Here is an 18,026-nt window from a genome sequence, read left to right as displayed (position 1 = left end):
TTTGTGAATTGGAAGGGTTTGCTAACAGTCATGGTGGAAAAGTTAGCATAATAGGAGATAAGTTTGTGTCGAAAAAGAAGGAGGTTTTCTGAGGAATATAAATGGGGGGAAATAAGAGAATATGAGGGTGAGAAAGAAGTGTTGTGAGGATTAGTTATATGAAAGGGTTGGGAGTGGGTGGAAATTGTGGGTTGGGAGAGATGATATAAAGAGGTTAAAGAGAATAGTAGTAATAGTGAAAGGAAGGTGAAGGGGTGTTTAGAGAGCATAATGAGGAGGAGTAAATAGAACGGTGGACTTAGAGTAGCGGAGTATTGAATATAGTGGATACTATATAAATATTAACTGGATGTATCTGGGTAGAAGTAGTGTGTTAGATTGTGAGATATGTAGAGTGGTTATGTGGTAGATAAGATATATATAAAAGCAAGAGATTCTATGATAACAGCAATACTATAGATTGTGTAACTGTAACAATAACGAGAACCCTGTAACATATAACACTGTATAACATATAACAATTGTTGGAGTATATAGACCACCAAAATCAAGTGCTGATGACCTAGAGAAATTCATACATTTCTGGCATTAAACACAGGAAGGAATAATGATAGTGGTTTGGGACTTATTACAAGAAAAAGACTGGAATAATATTGGTTAAACAACATTAGTAAAGATATTATTCACAGTGTGTGTTAGGGAACAACAATTGCTTCGGATTGTAAAAAAAAAAAAAAAAAAAAAAAAACTACCAGGGAATGGAACATATTAGTCACTGTGTTCCTAAATAAATAACCGCTACGTCATGTCAAGTTTTACCACTGTTGATGTGCAGTGATTGTGGAGTTATTAAAGTTAATTTGTTGCTAGATAATTCTGCCAAACTTAAATCTAAACTAATGTACAGAAGACTAATAACAGATTATATGAAAGCAAAACAGCCACTATATAAAACTAATTGGAGGGGTGCATTCAGTGGAAGAACTGCAAAAGAAATGTGGAAAGTTTTGAAAGAAAATTTGTTTGAATGCAAAAAATCAAGAAAAATTGTTTAACATCAGGATCTAGGCACACAACATCAGGAGAATATATTTCCATAAGAAGAAGATACTTAATTAAAGTGAGAGGCAAACAAATATAAGAAATGGAAAGGTGGTCAAACAAAACTTTGAAAACTGAAATTAACAAGCTAGACAAACAAACTGAGCATAGTGTAGACAAGATCAAGAACATTTTGAAGAAAATGTATATGAAGGTATTGATCTAATAGGAAACCATTTTATAGATACATGTGATGTGGAAGGAGTAAAGACATACAAACCGATAAGCTATGTGGAGCTTCTAAAATGTATTCTTAGATGCAACAGATTATCAATATATTTACAAAATCTTACACTAAATGTTTTGGCTCCACAAAGGGGGTGATAAGTTGCCCTAGTGAGATCCAGGTAACCTCAGATACTGAAATCAAATTAAATTACTAAGTACACAGTACTTTATGCAAGCACCACAGTTCAAGTCTGATTTTAAATGTGTCAGACAACACTTTAAGCTCTCTGTAATGTCAAGGAAGATCACAAACACCCCCCGCATTGGCTAAAGTGAGAATAGACCCTCTACCTATCTAAGTACACAGACTACAGAACAAAGTACTAAATGCAAGTGCCACAGCTCAAGTCTGATTCTTACAGGACTGTAGGTGAACTTATAGTAAATGACATCAATAGGCTATGTAGGAGACAAGAGGTTGGGAGTCCTGTATGAAATGGATGTGTAGGGATGAGCAAGTATCAAAGTACTGTCATTGCATGGCAGTGAATACACACATATACTCTGCTGTCTAGACACACACACGCACACACACACACACACACACACACACACACACACACACACACACACACACACGCATGCACATAGTGGACTGCAGTGAAAACAGAACCCCTACCTTATGCACAGTCTGACTTCTATAGGAGTACAGGTGAACTCATAGTAGATGAAGTCAGCAGACTATGTAAGGGAAAAAAGGGGACAACAGGACGTGAGGCCTGCATAGGCACATAGGTTCATATGAGGCTATTAGCCTAATATCACTAGGGTATGTGAAAGCCTACCTGTATATACAAACAAGTACCTTTATTGAGCATAGTTGGATGGTTGCTTTTAGCAGAGTGTTTTTGTGAGCAGCACCAGCTGTCCCTGTCTCTGAGGGACATAGGTGGCAGCTCAGAGGTGAGTGCAAAATCACCCAACCAGTAGTCAAGGCTAAGATTGAACAGGGGCATTGAGGAGCACTGCTTCATAAGCAGAGGGCCTATTACAGCCTCTGGGGTGGCACCTATGTCCCTCATAGACAGGCCGAGTTGTTGTGGCTCACAAAATCACTTTGCTAACAATGACCATTTAAATAGACTTGATAATGGTACTTGTGTTTTTACACAGCTAGGTTTCTATTGCCTCATGTATAATGATAACCATGTACTCCTAAAACTTACCGATACAATATGTGAGAGATGCAAGTATACAATGAATCTAGAATAAATGCTATCTCTCTCAGGTAACAACAAGCCAACTATCAAACAGGTTGTCCGCACACACATCTCACCTTCTCAACAAACTGAGTGCACAACACATAAACCCACATACACAGAGGTACTCATTAGAAGCTCAACCAAAGAGTAGAGACCTAACAAATGCAAACCGTCTGCATACATGACAGACCCAATGGAACTTACTACACATAAAAACAAATGTATCAGTGTTTCACCCATTAAGCCCTTAAGGCCAAACATCTGAAAACCAATGTCTTGGTCATAGGTGAATCCATAGTGTGACACACAGGCTGTACAAGGAGAAAGTCATGATCAGCTGCCTGTCAGGTGCCAGGATCCACAAAGTCACACACACACTCACGTTTCTCAACAACAACCACAGTTGCACCTCTGTTGTACTTCATGTTGGAGTAAATGATTTGAGACATACTTCACTGGAAGATATGAAGAGAGATATGACTGACCCCTCAGATTATTTGTCCCAGACAGGTATGTCCACAGCCCTAAGTAACATTCTACCTTCACCCAGGATGATGCCTCAGTACAAACAAAAGAATTGTTGACTTCAACAATTGTCTTAGCTACTGGTATCACTACAGTGGGATCCAGTAGTTATCAGACTGGGATGATATGGTCAACAGGCCATGTTGCTTTGCCAGGGATGATCTTCAAATGTAACCTCTTGTGTTTTTGTTACTGACCAAGGTACTTGCCTCTACCATAGTAACTTTATTAGGCAATGACATAAGAACAAAGTTCCTGATGAAAATTTCCTCAAAAGACAAACTCAAGGTTATACTGCTTAATACTAGGAATCTAAATCAGAATTAACACTCAGTGTAGGCACTTCTTACTTGGGAAGATGTTTGTGCAGCCATAGAGACATGGTTTAGGGCCACAGAAAGTACTCCAGCCATGAAAGGCTATAATGCCTTTCACACATTCAGGCAGCAAAAGGAATGTGAAAGAATGAGGTGTATATATCTTCATAAAACATAAGTACACCTCAAGAGTGGTTCAGCAGTATGATTCCCTAGAGTTACTCCAAGTCCAAGTAAGAAAAAAAAACTTCCATATCATTGTTAGTTACAGGTCCAACAACATGAACCATGAGAGCCATACACTGCCTTTTTGGACCTACCTGACTCACTCACAATACAGCCAAACACCTTAAGCATGGATAACCTTGGTTATCCTTCCATCAATTGGGATAACATATATGAGCTCAAACACGCTCACCCTAAAGTTCCCACACTTTGTAAACACAAATGCTCTGGAATAGTTAGTCTGTACCCCCACAAGAGGCTTGACTGTCCTTGACCTAGTACTCACTGACATGGGAGATCGATGCACCAACCCGTGTGTGAGACTCTCCCTGGTAATGTCTGACCATAAATCAGTTATGTTCAATGTAACAATTGTACTTGACAGCCCCTCAGTAACCAAAAAGTTGGAAAAATCTCTGCAAAGCAAATTATAGCCTCCTAAGTGATGGCATATGTAGTTTCAAACCTACTGCCACCATTGTCAGTAAAGACTCCTATAAGGAGGTGTATACAAATGGTCTGTATAAACACATTTACAAGTTTATAGACTTAGCCATACCAGAATGGATCAAAACTTGCTCACAACAAAAACAGGCCACCCCGGTGGACATGTAACATAAATATATTATACAGGAAAAAGAAACTGATGTCCAGGAATAACAGGAAATAATCTCAGGGAGGATAGAGGTATGGTGAGGATGCAGGGAGTAGAGTTGGCAAAGGTGGATGCGTTTAAGTACTTGGGATCAACAGTTCAGAGTAATGGTGAGTGTGGAAGATAGGTGAAGAAGAGAGTACAGGCAGGGTGGAATGGGTGGTTAAGAGTGTCAAGAGTGATTTGTGACAGACGGGTACCAGTAAGAGTGAAAGGGAAGGTCTACAAGAGGGTAGTGAGACCAGCTATGTTGTATGGGTTGGAGATGGTGGCATTGACAAAAAGGCAGGAGTCAGAGATGGAAGTGGCAGAGTTAAAGATGTTACGATTTGCACTGGGTGTGAGAAGGATGGAGAGGATTAGGAATCAGTATATTAGAGGGTCAGCTCAGGCTGGACAGTTTGGAGACAGTCAGAGAGGCAAGATTGCAATAGTTTGGACATGTGCTGAGGAGGGATGCTGGGTATATTGGGAAAAGGATGCTAAGGATGGAGCTGCCAGGTAAGATGAAAAGAGGAAGGCCTAAGATAAGGTTTATGGAAGTGGTGAGAGAGGACATGCAGGTGGTTGGTGTGACAGAGCAATATGCAAAGGACAGGAAGAAATAGAAACAGATGATCCGCTGTGGTGACCCCTAACAGGAACAACCGAAAGAGAAGAAGAAGTCTCAACAGAATGACATGCTCCATAGCTTGAACAAGCAAATTAAACTTCTTGTAAAGTCCTCTAAAGCTAATTACAAAATAAATTAGCATCCATAGCTAAGGATAATCACAAAACATTCTTTAGCTAAGTCTGTAATGTAAAAGGGACAACCCGGCTTTGCACCAAATTCAGGGTGGATAGTGCCACTCATAGTAAACCTGAGGACATAGCCAACCTGTTACTAGACATGTTTGGCAACAATTTTACATCCATCTCTATCAATCATACCCCACAGCATGCATGTCCGCCATCCTCAACAGGTCATAACCACAGTTGTCAATGCCAAAAACACAGCCTCTATGGGACTGGATAACATCCCAGGCTGCTTACTAAACAGTCTAAAGCTAGAGTTAGCAGAGCAACTGGGTACTCTTTTAAACCACAGTCTAAGTACTGGCTTTGTCCTGGCAGAGGGGAACACAGCAAATGAAATACCCTTGCACAGAGGGGGCTCATCAACTGACCTAAGGAACTATACACCCATAAGCCTGACCAACTTTGACTGTAAAGCCATGGAAAGAATCACTTTGGACCTTATCAACTAGGACATCGATGACCTTCAAACTCTTCACCTAACACAGTTTGGCTTCATCAAGGGCAGATAATGTCTATTAAATTGAGTGGAATTCCTTGAGAGTGTCACCAAAGCCCTGGATGAAGGTAAATCAGTACATACTGTCTGTCTCAACTTGGCCAAGGGCTTTGACACAATCCTCCACTGAAGCACCATTGTGGAACTCACCCACCTGTGGATTAACTCATACATCATTAGATGGGTAGCCAACTAGCTCATCAACAGAATGCATACAGTCATAGGTGGGGATTGCACCTCTATTAGCAGACCTGTTACCAGTGGTGTCCCAAGAGGGTCTGTGCTGGGTCCCCTACTGTTTGGAATATATTTCTTCGAAAAATCAGACAAAGATGGCCTGTGGCTCAACATATTTGCTGATGACTGCAAACTGGGTGCAATCATTGGATCCCAAACAATGTCAACATACAATAACATGTGCTTATATACATAAATGATTGTTGCCAAAGATGCAGACTTAAAGTTAACCCAAATTAATGCACTATTATCCCTTTCAGCAAAGAAGTCCCTGCAAATTACTAATATTGGCCCTTGTTCTAACCCAAGGGTGAGAGATTTGGGGATGCAGGTTGATGGTAACCTTACCTTTGATCATTATGTGTCCACAGTGGTAATGAAGATCTTTTGTGTTGCACACTTCATAACTAAGGGCATAGCATCCAAGACTAAGGATTTTATAACTCCACTGCACTTGTCAGACCAATAATAGAGTACAATGCTCCCTTTTGAATGTATCTTTACAGACACCTGCAGCAGCTGGAGAGACCTCAGAGGTTTCTCACTAAGAAAATCTAGGGACTTCCAACACATTACCTACAGGGACGGACTGAAAGTGCTGTCACTGCACTCTGTATCATACAGGTTGCTGAGAGGTGACTTGTGACTGGCCTACAGAGCAGTCTCAGACCCTGTCTTAATGAAAATGCTGTACCTCCACAAATCACATGGAACAAGAATCACTCCCTCTAAGGACCATAACCTAGCCTATGACATCAACAGGACATGCTGGAGAGACAGATATGTCTCTGGAGATTGCCACTCCTATGGAGCAGACTCCCAATTCATGTGAAACTGAGCTCCTCAGTGATCCTATTAAGTGTAACTGGGACAATTGGATGGAAAATTGAAGATTTACCCCAGGGGTTTCATCTATGTCACTCTTAGACAAGGTCAACAAGTGTTGATTTTGGATTTGCAAATATGGATTACATATCTTGGTCTATATGGGAACAATAGTCCAACTTGGGTAGGCTTGACAAGTTCATAGAGCTATTAGCCTAGTAACCGCATATGAACCTATGTACCTATGGCCATTATGCTAGTAACTTCATATGAACCTATGAAGTTATGAACCTATGCAGGCTTGCCAACATCTTGTCTCACATATGGGCTGCTGATGTCATGTACTATAAGTTCAGCTGCAATCCTGCAAAAGTCAGACTTGTGCTGCGGCACTTGCATTATGTACTGTGTTCTGTAGTTTGTGTACTTAGATAGGTAGGTGTTCTATTCGCATTGCAGTCAAGTGAGTGTGTGCTCTTGCTTAACATTACAGATAGCCTTTTACCACAGCATGTAGGATACTGTTATTAACATTTTCTCAGTGGACACTACTGATGTCATCAGCTTTATTAGATGTTTGGATATGCAGTTATCCCACCAGGGCATGTTCAGACACTGTCCTGGAGGCCAGGCAGACATCACCTCATCTTATGTTAGATAGATGACAGTGACATGGCTTTTAATCTATCCACATACATCACAGCATGGTTTGTGAGCCCTATGTTATCTTCCTGAGAAAGCCATGTGGTATCTCCAGCTGCTGCATGTGTCTGTAGAGGTACATGCAAAAGACAGCATTATACTGTATTACTGTTCTGATGAGGTTTGACTACAGTGCTGTCATGTGATCCTAAGATCTGAATATGATGGTGTGACTTAGGATGTGCAGCATACTTTTGTCCTAGAAGATCATTAAAGAGAGTAATGAGGAAGTAATGATGTACATTGCACTTTCTGACCTCAATACCCTTACAAGGGCATTCATTATAACATTGTAAAATGTTGATGCTATCAACTGTCCAGCTTTCCAAGGCCAATATAAGTCAAAGGTACAATGACCAATTCAATAACACAGATGCAGATATACTAAGCACTAAGTTAGCTATGCACCCTGAGCATAAGATACAACCTTTGTATCCCTGAATCCAAAAGATAGAAAACAGGGATATGGCATAGTTATCATCATTTGCACAAGGCATTGTGTGTGTGTGAGGGGTGGACAGGAAGTCTAGGCTGACACAGAAGTTCTGTGAGTGTGTGTCAGTAGGAAGGAGAAGAAGGCAGACACTGGGATAAAACAACAAATGGCCAATGAGACAAACTGAGTAATTGCTGTGTGTGAATGTCTGTATGAGTCTTTCAGATGAAATTGGTGTGTGAGTGTCTGTGTGAACACAACCAAGCTCTTTGCTAGCTTTGCATCTTGGTCTGTTAGACAGTTGTGAGCCATGTATGGTGGAGGTGGCAGTTCACTTTTGTCATCCCCCAATCATGACAACTGGTTGTTCCAGGAATGTTGCACACCTAAAGGTGATTGATATAGGCTGGATGAGCTCCAGGACCACAACCCCATGGCCTGCCACATCTGGGTGTGGACAGCAAACTCACTGACAGAGCAGTGGAACTACTGCCACTATGGGAGTGTAATCAGTCACGGCCACATTGGCTTGACAGCAGATGACGTAGCTGACCTACACCTATGAGGGTGCCATTCTCCTCCCAGAAGACATTCCATCACAGACACTGCTCGTTCCATGACAGACACCGCTCGGTCCATCACAGACACCCCTTGATCCAATGTGTCATTTATCCAATCCAGTCAATCAGCAACATGGTAGAGTCAGCCACACATGTCAGACTGTGCCACATTCACAACCCTGAGCACTTGTCTAGAGCACCTACAGGAATGTGCCTGTGCCTCTATAATGGCCATATACATATGTTGAGTGGCATGGGAATTGACACCTGCACCAGGTTGAGGAGAGACAGCAGGCCCCCTCTGAGCACCCCTATCAATCCTCCTGTGTGGCACCTCACCCACACTTTGGCTAAGGATAGACTCAACAGACACTGAAGCCTCAGTAGCCATGTCCTTGCTCTCCACCTGTCCAATATCTGTGGACTCAGTGTACTGGGTAGGTGTAGGCCTACTGGATGTGTCCAATGGAAATGTGGAGAATGGCTGTATGTCAACCTCTGTGTCAGATTCAACCTCTGCACCCCCTGCCTGTGCCTCAGTTTGCCACCATCATCATTAGAGTCTGTGGATGCACTAACATCAGGTGGCACAAGGCCCACACTCCTACTCTCATGATCACCTGTGATAAAAAGCAAGAAGCACATGCATACATTAATACCTGCAGTACTATAGTGCAATATATGCCAACAAACTAACAGTGCTGCCACTATTATAGACAGTACAGCAATACACACAGCAGGCCTGAGATCAATATCACAAATTTCAATATTTCTTTAACTTGCTCCACAGTACTGACATAAAAATATTTGGCTTGCCATTTGCAGAAGATGTACTGTGCTGTACCCCAAATGGTCCTGGAAGAAGTTAAGCAAGACGTAAGGGCAACATCATCTAAATTAACATTAACACAGGGGGTAATACATTTACCCCTGTATATGTGCATTAATGGTACTTTGAGCATGAATGTGCCTGACAACTCCAAACTAAGCTTATAACTGTAGCAATTGTCACCCCCTCCCAAAAGGACATCTGATACAGAATTAACTTAATTATTTTAATTGTTTTACTATGCAATAGTATTCAATTGTTGGGATATTAAAACTTAGCTGGAAGCTCCTCCTGGGATGTGCCTGTTGTCTCAGAAGGTGTTGCACCCACATCCATGGCATGCTGTACTGCACTCGCCTGGGAACTGTCTGGATATCTCAGATTGACCAGGAACTCTTCATTGGGGGTTAGTGGTAGTCCCCTAGCAGGCCCACCCCATAACCATTTGGTCAGGGCCCACTGCAGCTGCTCATCTCTTTGCAGATGTTATCATGTCAGTGGCCTTGTGGTGCATCTGTTCATATTTTCTACAGTAATCACCCATGGCCCTGACATCATGAAAAATCTACTGCCATATTCGCATCCTATGGGCCATATCTCCCCATCCCATTTCCAGGAGAAAAGTGTCATGTTGCCAAAACCCATCAACTATGACTTGGTTTTGAGCATCAGTGAAGGTGGGTCTCCATGGATTGATATGCCTGAGTGACATACTTGTAGGTGTCCTAACAGACAACAGCAGTATAATATACATAAGAATCACATAACTACAAAATAACTCTTTCCAGATCAAACAGAAAAGGTATCCAGTCAGTATTACTCACTGGTGAAACATACAACAGTCTACAGATGTGAAATACTAACAACAGGCAGGATGCAAAACAAGGAGAGTAGCAAGAGCAACATATCCTTGTTTGCAACATAACATTGTCACCCTTGTCCTTTCCCTCAAAAGAACAGTCCATTCTTGTTTGTGCCATAACAGTAACTCATCCTTGCTCCCCCCTACAAAAGAACAGCCAAATGACCCATTTTGTTAACAGAATCTCTTTGAAATGCCAAAAGTGCTATCAAAAGACCTGTTCCTGACACATTTGTACATATTTATCACACAGCATTCCATTTTCATTTATTGTCATTCATGTGCACCTCTGAAATGGCTTGACAAACAGGCCCATGCCATCAGTATACTTCTAAGTAATGCATACAGATACAAGTGTAAAACCTATCCTTCACACTATTCTTACATACACTCCAGCATATGCAGTATGTAGGTGATAAAATGGGAGCATACCTGCTGAAATTCAGTACTCCTCTATACAGATATATCCTGAAGAAAAAGCATTTTTGCAGTCTTCCAAGTATATATGATTCTCCTCACCATCAGTTTGGCTAGCTGCATGTTTGCCTTTTTATAATGGTGTAGATTATTAATGGCTTGTATCTGTCTTTGTCTGTGTTTCATGGATATGAATTAGAGCATTAGCAGCTGAATGGCATGCTAATCAACAATCCAAACATGGTGGAGCTATTCACCAAACTATACAGCATCCATGTAGACTCCATGATGTTTTTTCTTGCAGATGTCAAAACCTTTGGAGTAAAAACATGGAAACTCTACACAAATAGAATGTGAGGGGCTGTGCTTGATGCTAAAGACAATGCTGCTTCTGCAGCCAATAGGCCTAAGCCAATAAGAAGAAGAGTTTTCAGGCTACATTTATCTTATCACAATCTACATAATTTGAAAATTGTAGAGCATTACAGGGTGGACAGGGACACACTACAGGAACACTGTGACCTCTGCCACCATCAAGTCAGTGCCAGAGCCAACCGAGGGGAACCCATCCCAGTGGAAACTAAGGTATGTATATAGCCCTTAGAATATTAGCTACAGGTACCTTTCAGAGCCCAACGGGGACATTCTGTAGGTGTTGCAGGCATCAGCATCCAGGATCCTCCACCAATTCCTGGATGCTATGCTCCAAAATGGCAGTGAATGCACATATTTTCCCCATAGGTCTGAGGAGAGGGCCAGAAATATGCAACAGATCTACCAGGTAGCACACTACCCTGCAGTATTGGGTGCTATAGATTGCATGCATGTAGAAATGAAGGAACTACCTGGGGAATAGGTACATTAACAGAAAGGGCTATCACTCTATCAACAGACAAGTCATGTGTAATAATAAGGGAATCATCTTGAATGTGTATGTTGGCATCCCTGGCAGTTACCATGACTAACATACCTAGCACACCTCCCAACTGTACCAGATGTTTGCTAGGGGGGATATCCTACAGGCTCATCTACTAGGAGATGCAGGCTATGCACTGGAACCATGGCTGATGACACCCATCAGAAATGCACACACACCCATAATAAAGCACAAGCTCAAACCAGAAATGTCATAAAGCATGTGTTTGGGCTACTCAAGTCATGGTTCTGGTGCCTAGATACATCAGGGGAGCCCTGCAGTACAATCCATGGACATGAACAAAAATCATCACAGTATGTGCAATGCTACACAACATAATCTTGAGGAAACAACTGCAGCAGGATCAGCAAGGAGAAGGGGAAGACATAACACTACCAATGCCAATGTCATCACAGCCAAAGGCAGGTGAGGAGTCAGGGGAGGAACCAGCAGCTGCTGTGGGTGTAGGCAGATGTAGGCATGCTCAGTATTCCCTTTCATTGGCTAAAAGGCAACACATAACACACTCACTAACAACCTAGAGCCCTAAAACCTTCGTCCTACACACATACACACAGTAACATTGATGCCAGGCAACTCCCACAACTTTTACCCACTCATTTATTGACTGTGTACTGCTTACATTAGAGTCAGCCCTAGACTAATACCATGACAATTGCTGCATTTACAAGGTAAGTCCGGAACCTGGAGTGTTTTGTTTAATTATATTATGGCATATCCTTGTATTTCTTCACTTGTTACAGTAGGGAAGTAAATGGTGATAGATTTGTACAAACATTACTGTAACATGTGACAGCAGATACCTATTTGACTTATATGTTTCCATTAGTAAGTAGCAGACCTCAGGCATCAAAGATTCACACTGTCATACCACTCAAAAGTACTGATGATCACTGCATGCCCTCAGTTTAGCTCCATATGTTTGTACTGGAAAATCATTAATGAGAAAAGTTATAAAGTAATGATACACATTACAGTTTCTCATGTCACAACCTCACAAGATCAAATAGCAGGCAGGATGCAAAACAAAGGGATTAACAAGAGCAACATATCCTTATTTGTGCCATAACAGTAACTCGCCTTTGCCACCCGAAAAGAACAGCCCATTCTTGTATGTGTCATGACAGTAACTCACCTTTGCTCACCCCAAAATAACAGTTTATGCTTGTATGTGCCATAACAGTAACTCACCTTTGCTCCCCCAAAAGAACAGTTCATTCTTGTTTATGCCATAACAGTAACTCAATTTGCTTGCTTGAAAAGAACAGTTTATGTTTGTGTGTGCCATAACAGTAACTCAGCTTTGTTTCCCCCTCAACAGAACAGTTGTACTCTTGTATGTGCCACAACAGTAACTTACCTTTGCTGCCCCCCAAAAGCACAGTCTATGCTTGTTTGTGCCATCCAACCTGTGTTTCAGTTGCTGGTAAATGCATATCATATTATTGCCTTTTGATATCCCAACACATTTTAAGGCCAATGATATAGCATGGCTTACAGACTGCATGTCTCAGAGTACTGGACAAATAACTGATGAATGACCAGAAAACACAGAAAGGTAAGATAGAGCTGTCTGTATATTTGCAAGTAATAATCATAACAGGTTGTGTGATCACTAAGCACACTACATCCAAATATAAAAAATGTAAAAATAATAGTTTATGGTCTGATAGTGTACATTCTGTTGCAGTTGTTTGTGTGATGAATGATTTCAGTTCTTAGTTGTAAAGCTGTTTGTGTGGCAAAGAGGGATAAGGGACAAATCCTGTTTTCTGAAGGTACAATGGAGTGAGAGTTGAAATCCAAACCTATGTAGACATATATCACATGTACTAACATTTTCTACTGTGTATGTCATAGATTGCTTTTCTTCATTTCAACTATTTCTCCCTTTTTTCTTTTTTTTTCCTTTTCTTGTCCTTTCTTTTATACTAAATAATACTAAAAACCTGATAGAGAAAAAACACAATTTGACAACAAAGGAAGAGGAGGCTGGATGTCAGTGAAACAGAACCAGTGAATTGTGCACTGCCTACTTACATTTCTAATCTTGACAGAAATACATGTAACACTTCTTAAGTCTAACCTGTCACGCCCACCTGATGTAAACATCCACAATTGCCATGCCACTGAAGGAGTGCCTATGTTTACATCCCTACACAGATCCAATTTTTTGGGATTCAGCAATTCTATTGAGTTCAGTCCTCATTTGCATATTCACCATGCTGACAGCCCTGACACTAGACCATCAGCAACCGTGTAGCTAGGAAAACTGAAGGGAAGCTGAATGTTGAAAACAAAAGGGAAGATATTACTTTGGGCTATATCTGCACAGATGAGTACTGCTTTTTAGATCGATATGTCTGTATTTCATCGGCTACATTTTGCATACGCTGACATGTTGCTATGAATAGTCTGTTTAATGTTTTTTTATATTTATTTTGATTAACACACACTTACACCTTTAGCTGTCTGCATCATACCTCTCAACTGTACAGATTTTCGCAGAATGTCCAGATTTTTGTTTCATAATTTTGGTCCAGTTTTCATAAAACTGTGATTTTCTGGCAAAACATTGCCAAGTCATTAAAGATTGATGTCAGAAAATAATGACAGACATTTGAGTTTCAGATTTCATACCCTTCAGAAAATTCATGCTAATGTAAAACCTGTTATTATATCAACTTTTTAAGTTTGTAAGATCAATGTAAGAGCAATATTTAAAAAGTGTCCCTATTTTTGGGCCTTTTTCCCCACATTATTTATGGCATTGTCCAGATGTCTTGCCCTAAGAGGTTGAAAGGTATGTTCTGCATTACTTACAATGTGTATTGTTTATTTGGGGGTGGGGGAGCAAAGCTGCAATTGTGTTCTGGCACAAATAAAATATTTATGTTGCTTTACTTATTCTTCTTTTGTTGCATCCAGCCTACAGTCGTATATTAGTGTCAGTTCTGTACACATTTCTTATATTTTATATTTTAGTCTATCCATGTAAATGCCTTTCTATGGCTGTATTCCAAAAGTTTTGGAATACAGATGGAACACCAGCACAGAGTCTACATGGTTGGCTTCTAACTTGTTGAATTGCTCCAGCATGTTTCCTGGGTTGATCAGCATGCTATGCAACTGATTGGCATGTCACAGTGTTTAACTGTTTCTGAGGGAGTTCACCCCTCTACATGGTGCTTACTGAATTTAAAATTTCCCACAGCCATGTATGCATTACACCGCAGTAAAAAAAAAACACCATGTTGGCTGTACTGAATCCTCCAGATGGACTTTTTGTTGGATCCCATTATTCAAGTTTTTTTCTTTTGTTTGTTTTTCTTTCTACTATTTATTACTAAGAACAACAGAGTGAAATATTTACTGTAAGTAATTTTAATACAGTATATATTACAAACAAAAAATATTACTTATTTTTTGTCATTTTAATCTTAAAGGGTGAAAGAAATAATTTATGGCTGTTAGGTCACTTACCACTTTCGTTAGCAATTTTACCCTCTGCACATGGGATGCAGTCATAGCAGCAAGCAGGTTGCCCACTTCGAAAAGCCTTTCTGAAACCTGGGACACAGCTATCACTGCAGACAGACCTGGGAGGCTATATATGTGAAGAACAATATAACATTTGTAAACACAGCATAACACATATTCATTTCAATTCTTGAATTATTCTTGGAACAACTCTGTTTTCATGGAGGAATGTTACTTTACAAAAAAAAAAAGCAAAATTTATTATGTTAATAAAAAGCATACATTACATATAATTATATTTAAAACAACTCTTTGCACTTCCCAATGAGCAAATCACCTGCCTTTTCATCAGATGTATCACAGTGGTTAATTTTTTATTACTTTCAAACTCGATGGTTCAGTCCTGATATCATCTTACTATTTTTTTAAGGAGTTTGCATGCATTCTGCATGTCTGCATGATGTTTTATGGGTATTATGTTTCCTTGCCTCTGTCTAAAACATGTTGGCTAACTGGCTACCCTAAGCTACCCCTATACATATTGCACTTTTCTGAGCTTTTGTGATCTGAGTCAAAACAGAAAGCAGACTTTGAAAGACAGCATTATGTAACTTGTTAACAAATAAATAAGTAAACAGGCTACAGTTTAGCCATAGTAAAGATTAAATAAAGAAGTAATGAACAACACACTACATGGCAACCTAGTCTCTTATTCTGCACGTAACTATTTAATCCCAAACTCAAAGAAAGATAACTACTTTGAAAATCATAACGAAAATGATGTCAGTAAAATTCATTATCGGTCATGAGTCATTCAATGCAATCATAAAAGGTTGCCACAATGGTTAAGATGTTTACCTTACCACACAAGGTGCAGGGCTTGATTCTCACATAGGGTAATTGGCTATGCTTAAAATGACCCACAAGAGCAATTAGCCTAGTACTAACCTATGATCCTATGATGCTCCACATGCAACTTAACTCATAGTTCCAAAAAAAAAAATCACATCTAAAATTTTCAGCCATAAATTGCTGATTCAAGAACAATTAATGCTAGGTACAAGGAGTTTATATCTGATTTAAGTGGTTTGAGTATTTATATGCACTGAATTTTGAGCTGAACTGGAATCGTAGTACAGCAGTTGTGATTAAAGAGCAGCACTTATGGTCCATTTTAAATAGTTATTCCTTATATTGTATGATGTCAGAAGCATATCTCACTACCTTTATTTTTAAATATTTTATTTATTATTTTTTTAAAACAAATGTGATCACATGAATAATAACGAGCAGAAAAAATCTCCTGCAAACTGCACAACATCAGCTGTGAATGGTGGAGTTCTGTGCAAATCCAAGAATTATGGCGGCTTTTAACGAAGGGTGATATTCATAGTCATCACTTGAATGTGTAGAGTTTTTCTGGCCTGTATGCATGTTTCTGCAACAAAGGCACAATTCATAGAAGCAACTTACACTAATCCTTGATGGCCATAAATAAGCTTAAGTAAATGAGGTTGTAATGAGATGCAAATGATGAATGATGTAAATCTCTCACCTCTTTGTGGAATGTCTACTTAAGAATTGGAATATTTTCAAGTCCAATGCATATACTGATGAAGAGGTTAGGTGATAAGCTGCATATCATTTATAGATTCGTAGCTTATACTGTAAAACCTAAGCACAAGCATACTTACTTGCAAGTTTTTTGTGTGTGGTTTAGCCCTGCTCCGCTCACCCTCACTGCGCTCGGGCTTGCTCTGCACCCCTTCCTGCCCCCAATTACCACCTGCCCCCAGTGTCTCTAGCTTTATAGCCACTATACAACTACCCCTCCAGCTGAACCAATCAATAATCCTCTACCCAGCCTAACTCATCCCAATACCGCCCCTCCTTATTTCTAACCAGATCAGTCAGTACTGTACTGTGTACACTACTCCAGCCCCCCCCCCCAGTAGTAAATATCCAACCTCAAGATCCTGAGGGTCCTAGGACTATATTACCAATATAGCCTCCAACCATGTTACCATACAAATTAATGTCATTTCTCTCTCTGCTATCCCTCATGCTATTTCTATATTTCCTCACAATTTATGAAAATCAGTCTTACCTAGGATTTCACCACCCAAACTCTCAAACTAGCACAGATATATCAAATAATACTGGCCACCTACTAGTTACAACTATTTCCAACTCCTTAACCACAAAACACTATCACCCAATTAGATCCAGCTACATCAGCTCAAAATCTAAATACTATAAAAACTGATAAACAAAATTCTGAAAGCTACAGTAATTATACAAAAGAACCTGGCAATGGATGGAGATGTTCATCCAAACCCCAGCCCTGCCACCCTAGATAAAGCAGCATCCATTACTACTAACCCAGATGAATCACTATCTATTACTAAGGCCCCCAACTTCCTCCTGATCTTCCAACTAAATATACGAAGCATAAATAACAAAGTACACAATCTGCATGCCCTCCTACAAGTCTTTTCCCCTGATATTCTATGCCTAACTGAAACCGGGATGAAACCAACAACCTCAGATAATGAAATCCTACCACCTGGGTATAATATACTCAGACTTGATCGCTCTTCCAGGAAGGGAGGGGTGGTAGCTGTACTCTTCAAATCTACACTAAATATTACCTGAGACCTTGGTCAACCACCCCAGGTCAGAAAGGCAGAAGTAATTGCTGCCAAGATCCAAATTAACAAAAACAAAAGCATACATATAGTCTCTGTGTACATTCTACCATGGAATAATACCAACTCCCTAGAAGACATCCTTCAATTGTTAGCTAGTAACTATCCACAAGAAACCATAGTACTAGGAGACCTTAACATCGATTGGAACACTTGTTCCTCTCAATCGCCTACCACCCATGTAAACCTGTATGGATTCACACATGTTTTATCCACCCCTACCAGGATAGGAAAACGTAACCAAAAAAGTAGTATACTGGATTGGATATTAATCAATAGCCATCCCCAAATGTATTCTGTGGGGGTCATCCCTGATGACCTCAGTGACCACTTTCTTACCTTTATCTGCAAGCACAAATTCAATTACTCTCAGTAGCCCATCTACAGAACAATAAGAAATAGTAAAAGCTTCAATCCTAGTAAGTTTCAGGATGAAATTAAGGCATACAACTGGGCTGCCCTAAAGCACCTGCCCCTTGATGA

At 40.2% G+C, this 18,026-nt stretch overlaps 1 protein-coding gene across 1 annotated transcript in view; it reads right to left on the bottom strand.

Annotated features, from left to right (window-relative positions):
- The window catches only part of LOC122798639 (extracellular calcium-sensing receptor-like), a 661,997-nt gene that overhangs the window by 46,239 nt on the left and 597,732 nt on the right, over positions 1-18,026 (bottom strand). The window contains exon 3 of the mRNA XM_044067724.1: positions 14,839-14,962. Within this exon, the coding sequence (XP_043923659.1) occupies positions 14,839-14,962 (124 nt within the window). The remainder of the gene's footprint in view (positions 1-14,838; positions 14,963-18,026) is intronic.

This window comes from Protopterus annectens, chromosome 3.part1, assembly GCF_019279795.1.
Source record: "Protopterus annectens isolate FY-2018-M chromosome 3.part1, PAN1.0, whole genome shotgun sequence".
Taxonomy (NCBI): Eukaryota; Metazoa; Chordata; order Ceratodontiformes; family Protopteridae; genus Protopterus; species Protopterus annectens.
The sequence above is the reverse complement of the archived record's forward strand: the minus strand, read 5'-3'. Positions and strand labels throughout refer to the sequence as shown.